At 38.1% G+C, this 25,211-nt stretch overlaps 2 protein-coding genes across 12 annotated transcripts in view; both read left to right on the top strand.

The window, feature by feature from the left end:
- Positions 1–554: 554 nt before the first annotated feature.
- On the top strand, positions 555–13,683 carry LOC137938656 (putative pentatricopeptide repeat-containing protein At5g13230, mitochondrial). Of its 9 annotated transcripts, none has more exons than XR_011109890.1 (4): positions 555–990; positions 2,317–2,400; positions 10,825–11,044; positions 13,493–13,683. XR_011109890.1 is itself a non-coding variant. In XM_068783629.1 (4 exons), exons 3-4 carry the CDS (start codon positions 5,812–5,814, stop codon positions 7,606–7,608), a joined length of 1,719 nt encoding a protein of 572 aa, XP_068639730.1. In that variant the 5' UTR covers positions 555–990; positions 2,317–2,400; positions 5,730–5,811; the 3' UTR covers positions 7,609–8,320. The 9 variants fall into 9 exon arrangements, 3 of the variants coding, with proteins under 3 accessions (XP_068639730.1, XP_068639731.1, XP_068639732.1); XR_011109894.1 differs by lacking the exon at positions 13,493–13,683 and adding an exon at positions 11,597–12,015; XM_068783629.1 differs by lacking the exons at positions 10,825–11,044; positions 13,493–13,683 and adding exons at positions 5,730–6,243; positions 6,322–8,320.
- Positions 13,684–18,240: 4,557 nt separating this feature from the next.
- LOC137939190 (protein MOR1-like) overlaps positions 18,241–25,211 on the top strand; it is a 54,803-nt gene continuing 47,832 nt past the window's right edge. For all 3 annotated transcript variants that reach the window (XM_068784406.1, XM_068784407.1, XM_068784405.1), the window contains exons 1-6: positions 18,241–18,597; positions 18,817–18,922; positions 19,045–19,168; positions 22,597–22,676; positions 22,787–22,964; positions 24,528–24,592. In XM_068784406.1, coding sequence (XP_068640507.1) covers positions 18,435–18,597; positions 18,817–18,922; positions 19,045–19,168; positions 22,597–22,676; positions 22,787–22,964; positions 24,528–24,592 — 716 coding nt within the window. In that variant the 5' untranslated portion in view covers positions 18,241–18,434. The remainder of the gene's footprint in view (positions 18,598–18,816; positions 18,923–19,044; positions 19,169–22,596; positions 22,677–22,786; positions 22,965–24,527; positions 24,593–25,211) is intronic.

The following is a 25,211-nucleotide window of genomic DNA, read 5'->3' as shown; positions in this document are numbered from 1 at the left end:
TGCGAGCGCCACGTGTTTGCCACGCGTGCGTCACTCGTTTGCGACTCCTTTGGCAGGCGTTTGCCGTGTGCTTCATGCGTACTCCTGCGTATTCCACGCTGGCGGGACACGTTTGTTACACGTGGATATCGGCCGTTACGTTACGATAATTGTGATATGTTACGATATCCGATATATCGGATACATATCGGATCCGAAAATTAAAAAGTTTCGGCCGTTACGTATCTAGTGTAGTCCGTTACGAACCTCTTATCGGCCGTTACAAACCTATTTTTAGGCGTATCGGATGTTACGAAGTCGTTGTAACGGTCATGTAACGGGTTTTCCTTTGTAACGGTTTGTTTTTGGGTGAATTCGAATCTGTGTTGACCCGGTTTACTCTGTTCGAGTCGAGTTGACCTGGTGTGTTTCACTTATCGCATGCAACGAGTTTGTCTTTTTTGCTTCCTTAAAATTTATTTAACCCGAGCCACACCTGACCCGTTTTGTTCCAATCGGCCGCGAAACGGCTACTAACCTGACCGAGTTAGCCCGTTCTTTGCCAGCCGCTCGCCACTCGTTCCCCATTCTTTCCCTCTCTGCTCATTTCGCCCCGCTGGCCTAATCGCTTGCCTAACCCATTCGGACGCCGCCGCCGCCGACGCCCTGCCCTGTAGCCTCGCCTCACCGTCGCCCTCTTCCTCTTCCTCTTCCTCGCCGTCACCACTCATTCCCAGCGGCACCTCATTTTTTATCCCTTTTCTCATTCTGTTTTCCCTCCTCCACCGTCTCCGGTGATGCCGTCACCGGCTGGTTGCCATTCCATCGCAAGGCACGAACGACGCTTAATCAAACTCGCTTAGCCTCATTCCCATTGCTTTGTCTGATTATTCGGCATTCTTTGTCCTGCTTCGCCCATAGGGTTATGTGACTTACACTCGGAGCCACTCGTAGAAGCCTACACTTCCAGCGCTGATCCCTGGAGAGGAGGATGTCTGCGTGCCATTTCGGGTATACTCTTTTTCGATCTTTCGTTGTTGTGTATCATCTTGTTGGTGGAAACGAATGTTGTCATCCCCCTCTTTTATCCACTTATATCTAACTCTTTGTTTCCATAAAATTCTTTCCTGGTTGACAATTGTTTTAATAGCTTCTTGGAGCATGTCTCTCTCTTTATTTTCTGGTATAGTGAGTGTTTGTTGTTCCCCCTTTTCTATCGATTTCCTACATTTTTTTGTCAGAGGCAGTTTTTTATCCTGCTCGAAGTTTAACCGTCTTACCGCTCGCCATGCCTTGATTCTTTACTACAGCAGTTTTGAGTTTTTGGCAGAACTGATAAGTTGCACTCCTGCGACTGGGATTGTGTTTTTAAAGCCTTTTCCCCCTAGCCAAGCATCTTCAAATTGAAAGGGTGGGGGGGAGGACCCCACATGTCTAGCGTTGTTTCAAGTAGAATGGGGCAGTGATCAGAGGATTTTTCTTGTTGAATTTTCATATAGGTCAAACCAATGCTGGTCTACTAGGAATTTAGCTAGGCCATTATTGGAGAGGATCTACCATTCGACCATGTGAATTCCGCTCCAGATAAAGAGGGTTCGATCAAGGCATGGCATGCAATAAGCCATATCTGATTATGTCGAAATCACCACCGATCCCGCGTCTTAGAGTTGCAGTTTGGTATGTAGACTGATACTGTTGTCCAGTGAGCCAGTCCCATCTTTGACTGATTAAAGTGGATTGCAAGTGTATGTTGTCCCTCCTCGGAGTTGATCACTTCCAAATGTCGACGATCCCTGAGAATTGCCAATTCCCCTGCCGAGCTCTTGGCTTTGGCTTCTATCCGGTTTTGGCTCCTTGTGTGCCAAATGTCTTTCGCGTGTTGGATGGTTAATTTAGACAAATTTGTTTCTTGAAAGAAGGCCACTGTTATTTTGTTTTTTTAACATCTCCCTGACTTTGCCCGTTTGCTGTGTAGATCCAGACCTCGTACATTTCCAAGACATAATAATGTTCATTGTTCATTGACTCGGGTGTTGTCTTGTAGCTTTCTGATTCTCTCCCGGCATAATGCGTTGATGTCTGCTTTGCGCATTTTTAAGAAGGCGCCAAATTTGTTCATCATCTCTTCTAAGAATAGGCCTAACTTTTTCTCAAATGTCTTTAAACTGGTCTTTGTCCTATTTTGTATTTCATGCTCCTTCTTGTTGGTAAGATTTATTTCCTTGGGAGTTCTCTGTATTGTTTTTTTTCATTTCGTTTTCTCAAATGTCTCCACTGTGCTTGTAATAATGCAGATTTTAGTTGACTAAAGTGTGGCTTTCTTAACTGTCTTACCAGGCTTCTCAATGATATTTGGCAGCCACTCGATGTTTCTGAGTAATAGCTTCTGTTGGTCAACATTTGAATGCCTTTGTCAGCTAAGTAATAGCTTTGTCTTAGTTGTAGTCTCTTCATTACATGTATCTTTGGATTATCCTCTTTGAGCACAACTGTTTTAATAACTCTCTCTTAGAGAACTAAGAAGATGGTTTTGTAATTTTTTTAATAACTAAGAAGATGGTTTTGTAATTGGGTCCTTCAAATTTTGTTTGTTCCTCTATGATTTTGCTTTTGTATCTTAAAAACACAGCTCTCTGTTTTTTGAAAGTTTCCATGTTGAAGCACCTTGTTCTTTGATTGGCCATTTATATTTGAGACTCAAGTTGCTCATAGAATGTCAGATTTAGAGTATGATACTAGCCTTGGCATTGGCTTGGGACTTTATGTGTAAACATAAGCTTATGTCTCTGTGTTAAGCTACCAAGTTATGAAAACCAGTCATTTGAGGTTACATCTAATGTCATACATTATGGAGAAAGCTGGCACTACAGAGAGTTGGAATGCAAATTATATCCGTGTTTATTATACCCTAATGGTTGAGATGTGGCAACTGGTTGACCTTATTTCTGATAGATTTGTGAATTTTAGTCTATAGAATTAAAGCTGCTTTATTGTGTCTATTACTTTTTCTGTTTTTTTTTTAAAACATATGACATTTTTTTTTAACTTGTTGATGGTCAGAAATTGAAAATTTAGGTTTCTGCAGTAAATATAGTATCATCACTTAGATTCTAATTGGAGTGTGATCTGCTCTTCTTTGTCCTGGGTCGAAGTCTCGCCAGCCTTAAGTTAGTTGTATGGGTTATGGGTAACTGACATTTACAAAAACACTAAAAACATTGTCTTTGTTTTTCTGCCAATCATGCATTGATCCTTTGACGTGTTTGGGTTGAGAAAATCTCTTTAATTGGTGCTTTTCATTTGGTTCAACTGGTGGTTGGGTAAAAAAGTAATAATGGTTCATTTTGTTAGGTGGGATCTGAGTGTATTGTTAAGATATACCAGGAGCTTCACCGCCGTTTCTGGACGATGATTCCCCCTCCTTGTAATCTTACTCTTTTGAGCCTTTTAATATGACTCAGCATTATTTTAAAAAAAAAAAAAATGATCTATCCAGTAACATCTTCTAGACGCTTGTCATTGTTACTCCATTGATCCTCCCTAAACATGCCTAATCCACCTCAAATAACTTTTTCTATGTTGTCATTCTTCAATGCTACTCGTAGGCAATACGGTGCTAAGCAAAAGATACAATTATTTTCACACAGACTACTTTCTTTTTTGTTAGTTGATGACATCATTCATATAAATAGAACTTTCCTAAGGAACAAAAATTTGGTTCAGCAAAAGTTGGCTGGACTTGATTCCAGCATCCTTTCCCTATATCTTGTTCCTATTTCTTCATTCTTTAAATTAAATACTAAAATATCTATTATCATAACTTTGGTACTCATGAGCATTAAAAAAAAAGAAAAAACTATAAGTACTCATTCTTTTCTTGAAAAGAAAACTATGAGTACTCTTGATCACAAAAGAATAAAAGAAAACCCATTGGAAAGAACAGAGGCAGAAGCAACAAAGGCCAGTAACCAAAAGTTCTAGGGAAGGGAATGACATCTCTAACAGCATTAACACAAGTAATTGTCATGTCCATGTTGCCAAACCTCACACTTAAACCAGAAATTTTGGCAGTTCATGCTTTCGAATATCAACATACCACTCATACTGGTCCTTAGCCAAACCCAGTTCCTGTACCCTGAAAAAATAGTTGATCAGAAAACAGTGAGAGAGAGAGAGAGAGAGAGAGAGAGAGAGAGAGAGAAATGATATGAGGAAATCAAAGGAAATCAAAGTAGATCAGCAGCAATGATACTATCAGAGTGCACTAACCGAAAATAATTGAATGCCTATTTAGATTCTCTATATATTCAAAAAGCTAGCACAACAGTTTTCAGGCTTGAGAAAGAGAAGAAAATAGAAGAGAGATGAGAGATAAGCAAGCAAGAGAAGATCGAGAGATAGAGGAAGATGATCCCGAGCACCCCAAGAATTTCTAGAAGAGATGATGCTTACGGAGAAAAAATTTCACTTTAGAGAGAGAATCAAAGGACAATCGGGGCGTTCAGTAGTGTTTAACTTATTAGCGATCGAACGAGGTGTCGAGATAGGTGGTGCCGCCTCCATTTCGAAGCATGAGGAAAAGTAAGATGGTGGTTGTAAAGATCACAATCGCCAATGAAGTAGCTGGTCTGATAGTCACCTTGTCGCCCATGGTGATGTCTGAGCAAAAAGGTAGAGAGTCAGAGATGGTGTAGGGTAGGACAGTGATGGTGTAGATTTAGTCACAGACTGGTAAGATCATTAGACAACATCGCGAGTTGTCCTGCCTCAGTCACTCAGTTAATTATTTTGAGAAGTAGGTCTTGGTTGCGGGACGATCCAAGTCAACACGTTATTTTACTATAATCAATCCCGGCCCACTCATTATTCTGTTGCCTCTAATCTGAGCCACTCAGCATTTGACTTGCGACAACTCGGACTTGACTCGGGTAGATTTCCAAGCGTTACGTTGCAAAAAACCCATTACGAGACCGTTACATCGACTATGTAACCTCCGATACGCCATTACATTTAGGTTGTAGTGCCTGATACGATCATTGTAACGGTCAACTTCATCGTCAATGACGGCCGATACGATCATTGTAACGGTCAACTTCATCATCAATGATGACCAATACAAATCAGACTCAGTTTTGATATTTTGCCGAAATATCGGATATCTTGGTTCTATTTCATCATTCTTTAAATCAAATACTAAAATATCTATTATCATAACTTTGTTACTCATGAGCATTAAAAAGAAAAAGAAAAGTAGTCTAGGAGATGGATTACGCATGTTTTTGACAGATCAGTGAAGCAACACGACAAGCGTCTAAGAGATGTAAGGGATTTGCTCCCTCCCCCTTTGTAAATTTTCTCTTGTTAATATAAATACATCTTTATCAAAAAAAAAAAAAAATCGTCTAAGAGATGTTATTGGATAGATCAATAAGAAAGGGAGGTAAGCCAAATACAAAATAATTCGTAGTCTCTTGTGAAAATAATTATATCTTTTGATTGCCACTGTATGATTGTCAGTCAGTAGAACCGTATATGTTGATGTTTTGTTTATTTGCATTTGCATGTGAAGGAGTTTCTATTGAAGAGTCAAATATTCAACCTTTGAGAAGTCCAGTTTTTGCTTGTGGTAGTATCCTTGGACAGTTTCATGATCTAATGAAAATTTTCCAAGCTGGTGGTCATGTACCAGAGATCAACTGCATATTTGTTTTTTTTTCTTTAATTGTATGCTCGTCTTTTTTGTCAACTAGGTCACTGATGCCAACAGACATGTATGACAGCTAGAGCCCTATGATAGCTTCTTTTGCAACAGTTTGATGTCTCGCGGAAGTGATGAAAATAACCGAAGTGGGTGCAACCGTTGTGAAAGAGAGCTTGGGATTTACTCCCAGTTTCCTTGGCTCGCTACTCAGCTCCTACTCCAAGCTGCGTCTATACAATAATGGCCGCTCAGTCCACTCTGTGGTTCTAAAACGACAGGTGTGGTCTTCCAATGGGTATCTGCAGAACCATCTGGTTAATTTTTATGCTAAATGTGAGAAACTGTCGTGTGCACATAAACTATTCGATGAAATTTTCGCAAAGAATACGGTTACCTGGACTGCATTGATTTCAGGATACAATCAATGTGGAAGATGTGATAAAGCTCTGAAGTTGTTCTCCCTCATGAATTCTCAGGACCCATTGTCTCCTCCAAATGAATATACCTATGCAAGTGTTATTAGTGCATGCAACAAACAAAATTGCCTGCTCCATGGTACGCAGGTAACGAAGAATGCTTCTTTTTGGTTGGGTTTTGTTCTAGCTAACTGTAAGTACTAATGACCAGAGAACTTATTTTAGGTGCATTCACATGCGTTGAAGAGAGGCTCATTAACCCATCTCATGGTCTCCAATGCTCTCCTCTCTCTATACATGTCTCAAGATTGGGTCACAGAAGCCGAGTTAGTCTTTCGAGAAATCCGTCAGCCTGATGAAATCTCATGGAACTCACTCATTTCTGGCCTTTCACAGAATGGATTTTTCAGAACCACTGTTGAGACATTTCAAAGAATGAGGAGAAGGGGTATCGCTGTATCTTCTTTTGCGTTATCGTCCTCAATTTCTGCTTGCGTACAAGGTGAATTTAGAGGTAGAGAACTCCATGGTATAGCTATTAAAACGGGACTAGATGCAGATTGTTTCACAGGGAGTGCTCTAATCTTGATGTATGCTAGAACCAAGCACATGGATGGTGGGATCAAAGTATTTGAAACATTAGATTGCAAAGATGTGGGCTCTTGGAATTCTTTGATTGAAGGGTACGGAGAAAGTGGTGAAGGAGAGCGGGGTCTTCATGTTTTCTGCAATTTTATTGAGTCAGGCTTAAAAGTAGATGAGATCACCATGACCACAGTATTGGGTATTTGCACAAAACTGGTTTTGCTAGAGATTGGAAAGCAGGTTCACACTCTCAGTTTAAAAGTTGGCCTTGCTAGGAGAACATGTTTGGAGAACTCCATGATTGATATGTATGCCAAGTGTGGAAACATTGAAGATGGAATAAAGATTTTTCAAGACATGGAAAAGAAATCCATCGTTTCATGGACAACGATGATGGGAGGATTGGCCTACCATGGAGGAGATAACGAGGTATTAAGATTGTTCGAAGAGATGAAGGTAAATGAGGTGAAACCTAATCGAATCAGTTATACTTGTGCTCTATCAGCATGCGCTCACAGTGGGCTCGTCGATTATGGGAAGAGTTTGTTTGATTCTATGGAAATTGAACCTAAGGAAGAACACTATATCTGTATGGTGCATCTCTTAGCAGGATCTAGGAAATTTGAGGAGGCTGAGGATTTCATTGAAAGGTCTCCAAAAAATTTCAAGGAGCGGTTATGGAAGAGCCTTTTGGTTGCTTGTAAAAATTCCTGCGAGTCCGAGAAAGGGCTGGAGGTTGCAGAAAATATAATGAAAAATGGTCTACCAAGTGAAGCATCCTCTTTGGTACTCCTGTCACATGTGTTTGCAGCAGGAGGTAGATGGGATGAAGTGGAGAAACTGCGGTATGAAATCAAACAAAGAGGGATGAAGAAAGAGCCAGGGTGTAGCTGGATTGAAATTTGTAACTGTAAATTTCTAATTTAATTATTTAAAGAATCTCTTACCATCTTTTGACCACATATTTTTTCTTTTCATTGAAACAATTGAAGAGTTGAAAGTTATCTAGATAAATAAGAATATGAGCATATGTAGTCCATCACCATGAAGATTACACGATACTTGTTACAATGACGGTTGCCTCACAAAGCTAATAAAGCTTCAAAGTAATAGACGTGGAAGTGCAGGTCAAGGTGGTCAAAGCAATAGATGCTCTCACCAAACTGTTTTCACTAACACACTTACTCTTCTTCACTTACTCTTCTTGAAGATCAAGATTGGACTTTCCTCTCGAAGATTTTACTACTATACAAAATTAAATTACTATGTTTTAAAACGTATTCATTCCATTGTCATCCTCATCCTCCTCATCATTATTATTATAGCCTGCCCTAACATTTCAGACTTGGCATCATAAACTCAACTCCTTTGCTCTGCTCTATCATTTACTACTCCATTATTACGTCAACCTTTAACAATTTCCTCATTGCCTAAACCCTATATCCTAAACCCTTAAACCCCTTACACACCAAAAACCCAAACACCCCAAGAACCAATAAAAACCCTAGAACCCTAAACCCCAAAACCTTGGGCTTTAGATCTAGGTACAAACCTCCCCTCGTGAAGCATTTAAAGAAATGGTTCATTAAACTAACTAAAGGAAGCTTGGAAAAAGGAAGATTCAAAAAATTCAAATGATTTTGAGCCCCAGAAATGCTAGGTTTTCTCCTTTGCCTTTCAAGTTCTATGTCATAGTTGATGCAAAATCTCCATCCACATGAATTAGAAGGTTCCTCTTCTACTACTGGATTGATAACAAGAAGAATTGAAGTCGAGGCCTAAGGACAAAACGCTCTTCTATATTATAGGGTGAAAATTCCTACAAAATAAGGTAATGAGTAGTTTTCACAAAACAAAAAAAAATGATGTAATGAGAGCTGTTTGAAGAATTCCTCCACTTGGGTCTGACAACATATACGGGAGGCTCTTTTAGAGCTTCTATCCCTAATAGAGATGGTGTGGCAGCCCATGAGAACTTAACACCCATTGGTCTAACACATATAAGCTCTTAGCCAAGGTCTTGCCACAAGATTGAGGACAACTTTGCCCTTTGTTATTAGTTAGCATTGTCACAAGCTTTTATGGAAACTACCAATTGCAAACTTGTACACATGAGCTAGCGGACTCTCAAGGCAGAAGGGCACTATTCGACTTGGTAATCAAATTACACATGGAGAAGGCATTTGACAAAGTAAACTGCAAGTTCTTACTATTTCTGTTCAAGATAATCTTGTTATCTATCCCCATAGAAATTGGGTCTCACAACATAAAGTATGGGAGCCTCTTTTAGAGCTTTGATCCCTAAGATATATGGTGTAGCAACCCCATCAGAACTTAAACCCATTGGTCCAACAGATATAAGCTCTTAGCCAAGGTCCTGACCACTAGAACCCCAAAACCCTAAAATCTAAACCCTAAACCCTAAAAACTCTAAAACCCCTAAACCTAAAACCCTATACCCTAAAACCTTAACCCTAAACCCTAAACAATAGAAATTGGAAGTCTATTTGACTTGAAAGCCAAGACCGCACAACATTCATCTTGTCATTAATCAAAACACTAATCAGTTGGAAAATTCATCAGACAACCTTTGTTATCCATGATATCAGCTTTCTGGTGGAAAAATTCAGGCTTCATACTCCTAGGTTAACAACCTGTGTTTGGGACTCACTCACAAAAGGGGGCCTGGTCTGGGCAATTTACTTTCTCATTTAGTAGGATCTCTTGGCCTTGTGGCCTACTTGTTTTGTTCTTTTTCTCATATTTCATAGCTTTCCTTCTTCATATGTCATATATAGTTTATATAATTTTTTCATTTTTAATAAAATTGATTGCAGGCTTGCAGCCATTCAAACAAGAAAAGCCAAAAGCTCAATCCGCACTACTACATTTTTTTGTTTCTTGTCCCTCCTTTTTCAGAGACTTTTGTGTATATTTCTTTACTTTTAATAGATGTGGTGTCTTCTATTCCAAGAAACGACAAAATTCAATCTACAAGTTTAAGAGTTTAGAGTTCTGTTGAAACCACTCTTTTCCAAAAAAAAAAAGAGTTTTGCTGAACCAGAAATGAATACATCAAACTAATTCATCAAAAATAGTGGAAATTGGGAAACTGAGGAAGTGACCATAAGAGTCTAACAAAATAAAGCAGAAAAATAAAACTATATTGAAGATAATAACATTCCAAATGAGAATATAAACACCTGAAATACATTTAGAAAAAGTAGACACCAGAAATTATCTCTTTCAGTCTGTGCCGCATAAGCAGAAAGAGGACGTGAAGAGAAAGGACAAAGAGATGGTGTGCAACTTCTCTCCACATCTTGGTTGGGCCTCTATTTCTTGTAAATGACTTTCCATTAACAACTTAGAAACTTAGAAATATGATATTTGAGCACTTTTGGCAATTCTATTTGCATTTCAATGTTTGAGCAATGGGGTCCATGAAAAGAGGGGTCTAAACTCCCCCCAACCAAAACCTCTTGTTTCTCAGCTTTTTGATTATGCTTGATATAGTTTCCCCCACACTCTCTCTATCCTTTCCATGCCACTGCACAACCTTTTCTACCCCTAGCATCTGTCTCTTTCATTATTTTTATTCTCATGTACTAATTATTAATTGGAAAGGGGCAAACGCCAAAACCAAAAATCATTTTTAGTGCTCAAATTCTTATATGAGCAACCTCTTCTCCATATGAATTTTTCTGTTTATTTTTTTTTTTTGTTGAAACTGATATCTCATGGTAGATCGCAACATTCTGGAGTTGTTGATTGAGGTACATACAGGGTTTGGAATTGGATATTTGGTTGTATGGAGCATGTGGAAAGGGGTCAAGTGGAGTCTTCCAAACGAGGATTTTTTTTATTTTTTTTTGAGAAAAAATTCCAAATGAAGATGTTCAGATGATGGAATGAGATTCTAGCATCTGATGTTGGAAAGTAAGTCCAATCATTGTAGCCAAGTAGCCTATAGTTATGGAAGTTAAAATTTTTATTTTTGATGCTCTTACATCAGTTATTCAATCAAATAAATGAGAGTGAGCTAGTTTGAACTTCATTTTCTCACTTGGAGAAACTTACATGCCTTCCTCCACCTTTTTCGCTTAAAATGTAGTATTTTTGTTAACTGGATTGTTGTTCCAGGATTAGGAGTGTCGCCAATGTTAGGAAATGCAAGACCTCGTATATCAAGCTCAGTGGGAAGCATCATAGATGGAGGTGGAAATATTGGGAGGACCTTAAGTAGGAGGTGGGCTCTCTGTGCCTGGGCTTACTTTGCGGGTGAATCTGTCTGCTAATAATGGTTCAAGCAATCTTACTGTTCAAGGATCTAGCAGTTTAATGAGTGGTGTACTTCAACAAGGTAGTTTTTTTGGTGTTGTGTTGAATGATTGTTACTTAGTATCATCTTAACAACATTATCCAAGTTCTTTCTATAAGATGTATGTAGTTGTTGCCTGTGATAGGACCTATAACAGATGATTCAAATGCATCAATTGATATCTTGTAGGCACTTTTATTGAAGTTTAGGGAGTTTCTGAAATCAGAGTTTGAATATCCTTTTAAGGACAACTGATGCATTTGAAGCCATTGTTTTCAAAAGGATACATTCATTAAAAGTTTTGGTTCAGTTATCTTCTTATAGTCTTTTAAATGCACTTGTGGCAAGGGAACTTTGTCCACTTCCATCTCTTTGTTAGTGTGTTGTATACGTACTTGTTCCAGTAATATTTGTTTTTATTTATTGGTATATGGTAAAGGCTACTTCTGTTAGGGTTTTAGAAAAAAAGGGATTAAAAGGCCATGGAAAAAAATGAATATTCATCACCTTTGCATGGGGAGGTATTGTACTTCTCAAGATGGGAGATGTTCTTCTATACTTGTGCATTACATACTCGTGCACTGGGTTTTGCAGCACCTCAGCTTCTTTCACTGCTTGGGAATTCTTATTCATCAACAGGGGGTGCATTGTCACAAAGCCAAGTCCTACCAGGGAGTGTCGAATTATGTGAATGCTAGTGAGAGTTCTCCTTTTGACATCGATGATTTTCCTCAGTTGAGTGTACGCCCAAGCTCAGTTGAAGAACCACAGGGACAACTGGGTCTATTTGGAGCTAATAATTATATTTACTTTCAATTTTCTGATCATGTGCTTCAAAATGGATAGTAACTTATTGTAATACATGAATTGATACATGCTTGACTAATCTGTAGGTTATCTACGAAAGCAAAGTGTTGGCCTTAGTTCTATAAGCCAGCAGAGCCAAGAATTTATATCATATCTTGCAAATGGAATAAAATGAAAAGGGAAGGGCATTAGGGTTTAGGGTTTGATCTGGTTGGGTTATTGAGTTAATCCCTACCAGACATTTGCAGCAAGGTCTTTGTTACATTTGATCCTTTCATGTACTTGTCAGTGCCTCTGCTCCAAAAACTATGCGGACTACGAGGATAACCTTCTTTAGTGTAGATGATACTACTGTCCCCACCCCTTACACTGTTATTGTGCCCAAGCAAGGCTTCATTCAAGCCTTAAGCATATCATGCTCTTTATGGAATGATGAAAGCCTCATCGTGGCAGAGGTTTGCTCTAAGAACTATGATGTATTATTTCGTTTTGTTTCACTTGCATTAATTCAAAAGAAAAAGTGCAACTGTATAAACTTCATTATTAAAAACCTCTGTACCTATCAAATTATGCACCAAAATCATGTGCAGCTTAGGATCTTGTTCAGGAGGGATGAAGTATTTGGAAAATAATGAGGGGATGCCTAGCGAAATGTCTTATCGGGGCTCATCACTCTCCTTTAGTGTTTTCATTTTGTTTTCCTCCCTCAACAAAATTTTATTTATATTACTTGTTCTAGATGTATACATAAATATAATTATTTACTTCCTAGAAGAGCCATGAGATTCCTTGTGGCGACAGACTTGTTGAAGACCATGTACCAAGTTATCATGAAAAATCTTTGTAGGTCATTTTATCATCAAAGTCAACTAAGTGGGTTGATTATTTTGCAATGTGCTCACAAGTATTTCAACTTTGTCATTGTGTCGGAAAGTTTAGCTCTTACTTAGATAATCATTTGATGCTAAGGTTGTTATAGCTGAAATGCCATTTGATAGCTATAAGTGGCCTATTGGAATTTTTTTATCTCCAATTTTATAGAGAAAAAGTAGTATTTTTTATTTTTAGTTCCTTTATAATGTTTAAGATTTTATTTTGCTTCTGCCAAATTTACTTCAGTTTTTATAGGCATAGATACTCCTCTGTATCACTTGTTTGTTTGGTGGAACTTTTGTAACATATCTCATACTTTTTTGTCATTTTTAAAGGTCTCTATTAAAAAAAATCAAAATTGACTAAGGGGATATGTGTTTAGCAACATTAAACTAATATAATTTGTCATTATAAGCAATAGGACCAACTTAAATGTCTTTTAACTTCACTATAACAAAATTTTACCTCTTTTAGAGAAAACCTCGATAATAAAAACTTTTGGTCATGTCTAGAAGAATTTAATTGCATGGTTTGTCCCACATTTAAAAGTTTGTCCTCAAAAGCTGAAAACCTGAAACTGAAAAACTATGGGATTGTAGGCTTGATCTTCCTACAGCCTTAATGTTAGCTTCCTTTGGCTATGTAAATATTTCTTTATTTTTATTTTTTTTCAGTTGAAGCAACAAAAAAGGTGGTACATTAGTCGTTTTTGGCTTATGGCTTTGACATCAAATTCACTAAGCCAAAAAAGGGTCTCCATGTGCATTTTTGCATTTTATTTTTCTAATTACACTTTGCTTTATGTTGCAGGAATTATCGAGTGCATTTGGAAAGGCTTGGAGCCAAAAATGCTATCAGGAAAGATAAGTTGAATGGCTTACAGCATATTCTGGGAATTATTGATGGAGATTCTTCAGTAAATGTTGTGATAATATTAGGCCTAATTCCAAGGGTATTCAGTGCAAGGCCGATTTGGATTAATATATTAAATCCCTTCTTCATTTGCTTTTGTCTGATAACAAATGCATTTCCTATGATTAGGTGGGGCCAGATTGTGTGGTGAGGCTCATATGGTGAATAACCTCAAGCGAGAACCTTAAATATTTGTAAAAGATAATGCTTGATACTAGAATTAGGTTTAGGACTAGTTAGGATTCAATCTTACTTGCATTAATGATTTCTTATGGTTTTCATTCCATCCACCTTACAAAGTATGTGTACTACTATTTGACTCTTCAAGAAATAACCATTTTCAATGTTTAATGCTGAACTTCAGTTACTTACTGCTGTAAAAGCCCATATTTTGTGATGAAGAAATGAGTTAAGCTAAAATCATGTGGCTAGGGAAGTAGGTGGTTACTCAACGCCAATGAAACCGACTGGAGGAAGTGTTTAGAGGGTTCAAAGGTTTAGTGCTTGAATTGAAGAAAAAGCTTGTATGAATCTAGACGAGTATGAGTGAATAATCTTGTACATACTATCTGTTTAGTGTTGTCATATTTCCTCTGGCAGTATGTATGACGTATGCCCTTCAGTGGTTAACTCTTTGCAATTCTCTGCGATTACTTTCTCACTTTTAGAGGTTGTTGTTTTATAATTTAATGGTGGTTCAGCTTTTTGTCAACTCTCTGCATTCAACTTTGAGGTTGCTGCTCTACAGTTTAAAGCTGAAGACTATGAATTTATTTGTTTCTTGTGATTTGACATCACTTGGGTACTGAACTCTTCTCCAATTCAATTACCTTAGGCTTGTTGAAGACTTCAAAGGTTATCAGCACATAACTCTGCCATTTGTTTCGAACCATGCCATTCATTTGACTCATTCCCAATGCGCATAGGCCATGCCATCATCTTCATCGCCATCGTCTGCAAGCACCTCCCTCGCTCCGTTCACCATTATCTAGACATATTGGCCTCCTTCCCAACTTTGTTGCATTCATTGACTCCTACAGATGTCGCCTACTACCGCCGTCAGCTCATTGTGCGTCCATTGTTTCTCAGTTCTAGCACATTGCAAATTTCTTCCCAAATTTAAGATTTTTCTTTATGGGGTATGATCTCCTAGGGTACATCGATGACTCCAAACACTGGCCACAAAAACCCTCGAAATGCATCTCTTCACTAGACGATGCGCTCTCCCTAATTATATCGTCTCCAACCGCTACCAATGTTGTTGCTCTTCCCATCCTTGTGCTTCCAAGAACCCTCATAACACATCTCTTTATCAGATGATGCACTCTATTTTATTCCGTTTGTCCCCGTCGTTACTAGTCCCACGTCCTTTTGCTTTCAAGAACTCTCGAAACACATCTCTTCGTCAGACGATGCACTCTCCGATTTCATCCACCCCAACCCCCCTGTAGTGTCGTTGATCTTCCTATCATTTTCCTTCCAAGAACCCTCAAATCAAATCTCCTTACAAAGCAGTGCCAAGTTCACAATTTCAATTGTTATGAGACAAGATTAGTCTCTCTAACTGTGACCTATCTTGAGGAGACATGATTAGGGACTAGCATAATCCCTTCAGTTATCGGATAAAATCCCATTGTATTTTTCCTATATTATTATTATCTTTTCATGTGAAACTTATCTTTTCTATTTTAAGTTGTATAAATACTATCCTTAATCAATTGTAAAGGTGTGGTTCAATTCAATATCTAACAGTTTGCATGATTAATGTTAATAAAGTACCCAATATCACTTTCAACAATTTTCAAGTAGTTTTTTTACCATTATGAATGCCTATGAAGTGACTTCACACATTTTTTTTATTGCTCTTGAAATGGTCATTTGAACAGAGTGACTTGTATAACTTTTCGTGTTTTTAAAGCATCCTATGCCTACTTCAAGAATTGATTCCATAAGGGTTTTATATCTTGAAATCATCATTTGAAGTATTGTTGTTGGTCATTCAATTAACGAGTCTTATGTTTTGAGCAATTTTTCAATTTTTTAACTAGACTTTTAAACACAATGTAGCCACTCAAATAGTTTGTTCTATTAATTATTGAATGAGGCTTTAAACTTTATCAATTTGAAAAGTTAAACTCATGTCTTCGTTATCCTCAGCATTAGACAAATGAAAGTTACGGGACCACCAAGGAAGAACTATGTTGTTAAGCACCTAGTCAATACTAGCCAAATGACCGGTCTGGTAGGTAGCGAAAAGCCAAACACTTAACCCAGGATCATAACATCATACACCCTTTGGAAAAAGAGTTTGCAATCAAGGTCTTACGAGTCGAATCTCAACAAGCTCTTTCGTTACAAGTTGATGTCCACGATGGGCTACTCTAGTGATGGCTAGGGGTGGCTTTGAACCAAGTCGGTTCTCGAACGGCTCGAGCTAGGCTCGGTTCCGGCTTAGTTCAATTTGGTTACCGAGTTCGAGATCCGGGATCGGCTCATTTAAATTAACGAGCCGAGCTCAACCAAATCAAAGTTCGGCTCAAAAGCTCGCAAACTGGCTCATTAACGGGCTGAGTCGGGAGCGGCAGTGAGAGCGAGAGCGAGAGAGAGGGGGGAAAAACTCTTCCTCCCCTCGTCACCATCGAGGCCCTCCCGTCCGTTGTTGTCACCGCCTCTGTCATCGGCCGCCTCGATTGCCGTCGGTTCGATTTCTTCCTCCCCTCGTTTGCCTTCGCCTCTAGTTCCGTCACCGCCGTCATCCCCGACGACAAGTGCGCCTAAAACCAGAACCAAAGATACCTAAGTTAAGGATCATAACATCATACACCCTTTGGAAAAAGAGTTTGCGATCAAGGTCTTACGAGTCGAATCTCAACAAGCTCTTTCGTTACAAGTTGATGTCCACGATGGGCTACTCTAGTGATGGCTAGGGGTGGCTTTGAACCAAGTCGGTTCTCGAACGGCTCGAGCTAGGCTCGGTTCTGGCTTAGTTCGATTTGGTTACCGAGTTCGAGATCCGGGATCGGCTCATTTAAATTAACGAGCCGAGCTCAACCAAATCAAAGTTCGGCTCAAAAGCTCGCAAACTGGCTCATTAACGGGCTGAGTCGGGAGCGGCAGTGAGAGCGAGAGCGAGAGAGAGGGGGGAAAAACTCTTCCTCCCCTCGTCACCATCGAGGCCCTCCCGTCCGTTGTTGTCACCGCCTCTGTCATCGGCCGCCTCGATTGCCGTCGGTTCGATTTCTTCCTCCCCTCGTTTGCCTTCGCCTCTAGTTCCGTCACCGCCGTCATCCCCAACGACAAGTCCGCCTAAAACCAGAAGAACCAAAGATACCTAAGTTAAGTCGGTTTTCTAATAAGTCACTAATAGTAATAGGATTTTATTTAAAAGTTTTTTGGAAATATGTATTATAGGAAAAACATTTTTTCTAGAATATAAATTTTCAACTAGGGGCAGTAAAGAGGCCATAGTAAATTTATGGTCAGATTCAAAAGTTACAAAATAAGCTAGACAACATTTGGAGTAAAAAACATTAATATTGGTGCGTTATAATCCATTTATGAAATTCAATCCTGAACCTCTCCTATCATTTTTTTTTAAATGTATACATAATTTTATATATAATTTATTTGACATATATTTTTTATAGAGTATTAAATGTAAGTTAAACTCGAACACGGCTAGAGCTCGAGCTCGAGCTCGAACTCGGTTAAAATTATTAGGCTTGAGTTCGATTACAATTTTAAGCTCGAGGCTAGGGTCGGCTCGAACTCGAATTCGAAATATTTAAATCAAGCTCGGCTTGAACATAGACAGGTGCCGCTCGGCTCGATGCCACCCCTAGTGATGACCTACTCTAACGATACCGCTAGGTCGCCCCCTCCAGGATTCGAAATTGCAATGTAAATAGTGACTCTTATACTAAATATTAAGCACCTAGCCAATACTATTTAAAAGATCGGCCTGGTAGGTAACGAAAAAACAAACACTTAACCCAGGATCATAACATATGCCCCTCCATTTGACTAGATCATGGGAGAAATGCAAGAGTCGCTTCTCAATCCTTTTTTTTTTTTTTTCTTTTTTAAATACAATATCATGCTAACATCATATACCATGTAAATCAATGATCAATCAATCTCTCCAAATCGATGATCGGGTTTGTTTGGTAACATTTGGTGTCATATTATTATTTAATTTAAAATATTTAAAGCACATTATGACTAATTAGGTAGATTTATTAACTATTATTTATTAGATCATATGAAATACAAGTTGTATCTTAGGACCCAAACTTAAGACATCAAATAAACAGCAACGCACCTTTCAAATCAAGCTCCTCCGTCGATTTCGGTCCTAACCAATTGCAGCGACGCATTAATTTGAATTTCGAATTAGACTTGGGAGGTAGTCCCGCGAGTCACTCTTAACTGCGAGAGACTCATTTCATTTGTTCTTTTGGTTGTTTCATAAATCCAAAAAGCAAATGCTATTGAGAGCAGTGAGAAAGATAGTCGGTACCGTGTGCTTTGTTGCTGTTTTAGCTTATGTTGTAGCGTGCAACCCAAATTACCCGAACGCTAAAAACAAGGAAAAGAAATAAAAGAGCCCATTTGTGTATGGTATTGTGATTTTGTGACTCGTGAGAGTTGAGAGAGACAACATTTGTTTGTGTTTCATTCGTTTTTGCCGGCGGAGCGGCACCATTACAGAATTCAGACCCAGAAGAGCAGGGTCTTCCTCGCGTTGCCTTCGCCTGCATTTCGTAGTTCCGTCAGAGTAGAGGTAGGGGCCGGTAAAACGACTGCACAGTGGGAGGGACGGGGACCGGAGAAGGAAAAAATGTCGTCGGAGGACGAGAAATTGCTGAAGGAGGCTAAAAAATTGCCATGGGAAGAAAGATTGCTTCACAAGAACTGGAAGGTCAGAAATGACGCCAATATTGACCTCGCCGTTCTCTTAGATTCAATCACCGATCCGAAAGATCCCCGCCTCAGGGACTTTGGTAACGTTTCTGATCCTTTCCCCCTCTCGATCCGATCTCTCGATCGATGCTCTCGTCCTATTCAAGTGGATGGCTTCCCTTCGAGTTAATTTTATCTCGTCTTATTATTTTCCCTGGTTACTCTCTTTTCTCTCCGCCGGGTCTTGCACTGGTGGTTGGTTCCCCAACACTTCAGATCTAATTTAACTCTCCTTCCTCGCCCTTCCATCTTTGTATTAGGTCCCATTTTTAAAAAGACTGTTGCGGATTCTAACGCTCCTGTACAGGAGAAGGCCCTCGATGCCCTAATTGCATTTCTACGTGCAGCCGACGCCGATGCCGGAAGGTTTACACATGAGTTCATTCTTTGCATTTTCTCTGGATCTTTATATTGAGGATCCGCTACGCTTCATATTGATTCGGATTTTGCAACTGTCTGACTACGGTTTTATCTGCCTTTTTGTTTAGGTACGCGAAAGAAGTTTGCGATGCCATTGTGGCCAAATGCCTCACTGGTAGGCCCAAGACTGTTGAAAAGGCTCAATCTGCCTTTCTTCTATGGGTGGAGCTGGAAACTACCGATGTTTTTTTGGTATGTTCTCCTCCAAAGTAATTTTTATTTTCTGTAGATAACATTACTGCCCTTGAAGGCATTTTCTCTGTCTTCCTCTCAATTTGCATGCCGCTCTGCTTTCTCAGGTCTGATTCCATTCCTCCTGCGACACTCCTTTTCTTCTGCAGCATTAATGTGGCATTTCAGTTTGAACTTTATTTTTTTTTACGAGAGGAAGTGGGCTTTGTTATGATGCAAAGGCTTAGTCCGCGCCCCCCTGTATGCTTCAGACACTGTTTTCTAGAGCTTACATGGCTATGCTTCTGACATGTACTCTGCACTTAATCAGCGCTTAGCAAATGGAATAAGAAACCAAATTAATGCATTTGGAGCTACTTCTCTTTTCTAGTCTTAAAGAGGGGGGAGGGGCAAAATCTCATACTTTAAACGAAACAAAGAAGCTCAGTTGGTCCAGAATGATAAAGAATTGATTCTAATATTCCTATCTTTGTTGATGCCCATGACATCTTTGAGCATATTATGTACAAAGTGCCTTCTTCAATAAGAGTTCATGCAGTTCTTCATCCAAAGTACATGAAGCATTCCATGTTGTTGTTAGTTCAAACTTCTGATGACTAGAATTTGGAAATTGATATTACTCAATTTTCAAATGCTTAATTTTTTCAGCTTGAACAATGACTTTATGGCAGTGTGCAAGCATTGAGCATAGTCCTAGGTTGTAGGAATGACAAATCTAGCTCTTGGCAGAAGCTGATTCAACTGTTGGGGATAAATGTCGACTGTAACCAGCTGAGCAAAACTACTGGTGCACAGTGCATTTCTTTTTTTTAAAAGTCATGCATTATTTTCTGTTATTTTCCAAAAGGTGGAGTCAAACAAACAAACTGAAAATAGGAAATGTAAGCTCCAAAATGTTGATACAAAATCTCTTTCTCATTATCCTAGAAAAAAATAATTTCCCCTACTAAAGTAAATGTTGTCCAGTATTTTATTTTTCAAAATTCAATGAGCAATACAATAACAAGATTAAAAGTTAGTTACAGTTTTAGATGTATAGATAGGTTATTTGGGAAAAAGAAAATGTATTATAGAGAAATTTAACTTCTATCAAATACAATTATTCTCTTGAATTTTGGGTTCCTATTGATCCTGCCCCTTAGAATGCCTCAAGTTATGGAAAGCAATCAATTGGTTCAAACTTTTGTATAGTGGGAGTCTTGGTTATCATTTTAGAAGTGGTTGTTTGGTAAAATATTGGTTTGATGAGTGGATTAATGATTTGTTTTTTAGCATCTGGGTTTTCTTTGGTTTTCAATGCTGTCAGAAACAAGCACATTCATGTTTTTGATTCTTTTATGGATGGAAGTTGAACTTTTAATTTTAGACAAGGTCTTAGGGATATTGAGGTAATGAGGCGGTGCATTTTGTTTTATTGTTAGAAAGTTGGTACATGTTTTGTAATGGTGATGATGAGTTGGTTTGTATGTTCGATGTTTTTGGTTTTTGTCAATTCGTTTTTACTCTAATTTTTATCAGGGTGGTAGTGTTTGTTTGCCAGTGTCTGCTTTTGATATTTTCCCTGGTATGCTTTTAGAGGTAAGATTTTAACAATAATCCTACTTATTTTTAGAGGTCATATCGTGGAGTATGCTGATTGTGAGTTGTGTAATGCCACTAATGAGCCCAAAGATCCCTTTTGTTTGCATTGTCCTTTTGAATTTGTGGTCTAGTTGTTGATTGTGGAAATTTGACTTGCATTGTTTCTTCCTTTCATATTTACCAGATTTGGTAGTACAGGCTTTTGAAAGACCTATTATTAGATCATGGAATGGGTCTGAGAGTACAACTGTCTTAACAACTATGTGGGCCATATGCAAAGAAACAAATTGTAGAACTTCTAGAAACAAATGCTAGTCCATTGACGGGGTGGTAGAGTGTATGGTCCACAGTACTCCGTGTTGGATTAGTGAGTTCACTTAATTTAGAGCATTGGATGGATGTGGTTACTTTCTCTTCTCCAGGCAATGTTTATATATCTCAATGTAAATTGCCTTAGTGTAGTTGGATTAAATAAAATTCTAACAGCAGCTTAAGAGGCACTCTTAGCCCAAGGTGGGGGTCTTCAAAGATTGTTTGGGTTTAGTTATCTAAGGGTATACTCTGTGCCTTTTGAGCCATGTGAGTATGTGACTCTATTGAAGCGGAGCTCTCTGTGGTCTTGCATGGGATGCAGATTTTCTTTAGTATTGTTTACTCCAATTGATTGGGTGGTTCTCTTTGGGCTGTGCTCCACCATGGCGTTTTCGTAGCATTTATGATGAGATTTGTGATTTAGTTAGGCCATTACATGTCTCTTGGGTTCATACAGTGAGAAATGCTAATTCTATAGCAGATTATTTGGCCTTGACCAGCATTATGTTTCAGCGATTAGAGTGATTGATAGTTTTTCTTTTTTTTGTATGATGTACTCTTCCAGCATTTTTTGTTTAGTTGTTCTCGTACCCTGTCAATTTTTTTTTTCTCTTAGTCAAGTTTTCAACATTTTCAAAAAATCCTTGAATCAACATACCTGTCCATTGAAGGAATGTGAAGACTGAAAAAAACTGAACTACAAAGTGCTGAGGGAATATTAGCTTTCCTGACAGTAAACAATAGATGGTTATCTATCTTTTATTTCCCCTTACGTGCAAGAGGCTTAAATCATGGATTATCAAACATTGATGTTAAAAGTTTGGAATGTTTATTTGACTAACTGTGGTATATATAGGAATGAAGATTTTTATTTTGAAATATAAGGGAATGATTTAAAAAAATCATCATCCTTTTATCTGACTAACTGTGGTATATAAAGGAATAAAGATTATTTATTTTAATACAAGGGAATGATTTAAAAAAAATCACCATCCTTTTATATACCACAGTTTTATATGCTTTCCAATTCTTGAAACATTTTAAAAAAATGATGAATAAAACGAATGATGAAATTTCTACACTGTTTGTTAATGCTAGAAACTACTAATATGATAGTGCCCCTGAAGAAAATTTAAATTAGGTGATTTTTTGTTAGATTTTACTATTTTGCTACTGGTTTTCTTTCTGCCTGCTCTCCTAGTCGTAAGGCTGCTGGATTCTTACGTAGTATCATGTGGTGTTCTCAGCATTATTGTTATTGTTGTCCAATGTGATTTAGTGATAATTGCTTGTTTCTTGGTCGTTTCACTTTCTCCATTTTGTACATGAATCCTTTTTTTTTCTTTTTTTCTAAGAACAGAATGTGAATCTTTCTTATGTCGGATATGCTGCTCTGCCCCTTCGTGTTTCTCTTTGTCCAGATTGTATTCTTGTTTTCCATCACTATCTAGTTGTTTGTTTCCACCTGCACTGATTTTGTGTACCTAATAAAGTTTCCACTATTAGGAAAAGCAGTTCTAATATCAGGTTTACAGGACACGATGGAGAAAGCAATCAAGAATAAGGTTGCCAAAGCAGTTGTCCCGGCTATCGATTTGATGTTTCAAGCTCTCAGGTTTCTATCTTAGTGATCAGACCTGCATTTATGATTTTTTTATGTTTGACTTTCAGCAGTTTTGAATTGGTCATAAGAGATGTGACTATTCTTATGCTTTTTATATTAAGTGATTTTGGAGCAAAGGTTGTCCCACCTAAAAGAATCTTGAAAATGCTTCCTGAACTTTTTGATCACCAAGATCAGAATGTTCGAGCATCATCAAAAGGGTTGACTCTTGAACTTTGCCGCTGGATAGGAAAGGACCCTGTGAAGTCAATTTTATTTGAAAAGATGCGGGACACAATGGTGAGCTCAATATTTAACACTTCAACATAATTTTATCCCATGCATTTACCAAATTGTGATAATTCTCTTGTATATTGGCTGTAAGAGGGACAACCGATTTGGTTGTTAGTAATTCAACAACTTAATATGCTTTTCTGAGGTTTGAGGCTTCCTGTCCCTTCTATCATGTAACTTTTGTTTCAATCTGTCAACACTTCCAGTATTTAAAAGAGTAATAAATTGCATCCACAAGTGCAAAAGATATGGCCTTAAAGCTGATCCTAGGTATGACCTGTAATGGCTGGAGATGTACTTTGTGGTCTTGCCAATTTCCTTGCACTTATTCCAAAGACATAACCCTTAATGATATTTATTTGTACATTTTTTTTTGAACCAGAAACTAAATACAAAATTCAGAGGAACAGACCCCTAACTACTTGTACATTCTCTCCCCCCCTTTTTTTATGGAATGTGTGAAAATTTATTAAAAAATAAGAGGAGAGAGACAACCTAATGTGATGGGCCATCCTCAACAACGAGGCATTGGAGGGTTGAATCCCTTTTAGCATGGAAATGCGGATCTGGGAGTGGGGTCCATTTACAATTTAGGTAAGAAGATATATTACAGATTTCAAAAAAAGTCTCCCAGTGCCGCCGGGGGGCGGATTTTCTTTGCGCACCAGTCAATGACAACTTTGGAGTGTACATTCTCTCCCCTTGATGACCATGAAACCAATTTCTTTGTATTACATTATATGCTTCTCTAAGTTAGTGATGTTTTTTTTTTTTGAAATAGGATGCTTCTCTAAGTTAATGATGTTGATCTATTTCAAAAGAAAGTTTTTGAGATACATGTTTTGTTCTCTTTCTCTTGATGCTTCTCCAGTTGTCTAAGAGAGATTGCATCTATAACTAATTCCAATGGAGTAAAGCTTGCTTTTATCTTATCATTGTAACCCATCTTCACCTCTTTTTTATTACTCTTCCAATAAATTATAATTTGATCGATTAGTTTAATCCTTTGATAAGCACTTTTTGATGTCTCCTTTGTTTCTTGAAGATGGGCAGTTCGTATTTTTTTCTTTACATTGGCTTATTCATTGCCCTTAGCATTTCACAGTGAACAATCCAAAACCAACTTCTGCCTTTCTTTATCTTAGTTGGGAAGCAATCTGACTCCATAAGCTTCCTGTGTCATGTTCTACTAAAAGCTTCATCATTTCAATGACACAAGTTCTTCTCTAAGAGTATGGGATGTCTGTTTTGGTTCTTTATGTAATGTTTGTATAGTTTTTTGCTGAAAAAGCTTCTACAAATTTCTTTGATTTCAGCTATCATCCATGCTCTGATATATTTGATGTGCTCCATGTCTCTAGTCTTCCGCACACACTGTGTATGCATGCATGTATCTCCTATGTGGCATTTACTGTTTTCCTGCATTTTGTCCTTGTATCCCTAGATCTTGCCTTTGCTTACATTCTTTTAGCTTCATTTGTTATCAGTTTGTATCAGCTCTGATTTTCTTATTTCTGCATTTTCTGGTGTCTTAAGCAACTACTTACTGAGTTTTTTTTCTATATGAAGAAAAAAGAGCTTGAGGCAGAGCTTGTGAATGTCTCTGGCACAGCTAAGCCATCACGTAAGATACGGTAAATTTCTGTTCCTTTTTGTTTTATATGCCATTCTTTTAGTTGTGTAATTTTTTATGGTTGTGAGTCTTCACAGGCGAGCATTGGCCTATTAGTAATCTTATTATTTTCTGTTTAGGGTTTTATGAGCAAGTTCCATCCTCAAAAGATTCTAGGAGTGAGACAAAACCTTGATTTACTGTTTGGGTTACTTGTTCTGAAATTTCATTTGCTTTGTCATTATTGATCTTTCAGTTGCACAATAGCATTTTGTATCCGAAGCAAGCCTAGCTTGCTTTGTTTTGGTTGTTAAAATTGCTAAAATCATCTTATCATCATACTGGATAAGATGTATCTGAGCTTTTACAGTGATTTATCCAGTGTTGTGAAGTCTTTGACTGCTGAGTGTTAAATGCCTTTTATGATTTACTGCTTTAACTGAAAAATACTGTTTTACAAATGTTCAGACTTATCAGTTGCATTTAATTTTGATGACCTGTGGAATGAAATAAGAAATTACTGCAAATATAAATGGTGGCTTGAGAAGCTTGAAATGTGGGGTCTTCTAAGGGCTAATGACTTGAAACCAGCAACGAAAATGTTATATATTACTTATTGCTCATGTTCAAAGCATTAACCG

Source organism: Aristolochia californica, unplaced genomic scaffold (assembly GCF_029961685.1).
Source record: "Aristolochia californica isolate CCGP_79_NKW_82.1479 unplaced genomic scaffold, dmAriCali1.0.hap1 SCAF_8, whole genome shotgun sequence".
Lineage (NCBI taxonomy): Eukaryota > Viridiplantae > Streptophyta > Magnoliopsida > Piperales > Aristolochiaceae > Aristolochia > Aristolochia californica.
The sequence above is the reverse complement of the archived record's forward strand: the minus strand, read 5'-3'. Positions and strand labels throughout refer to the sequence as shown.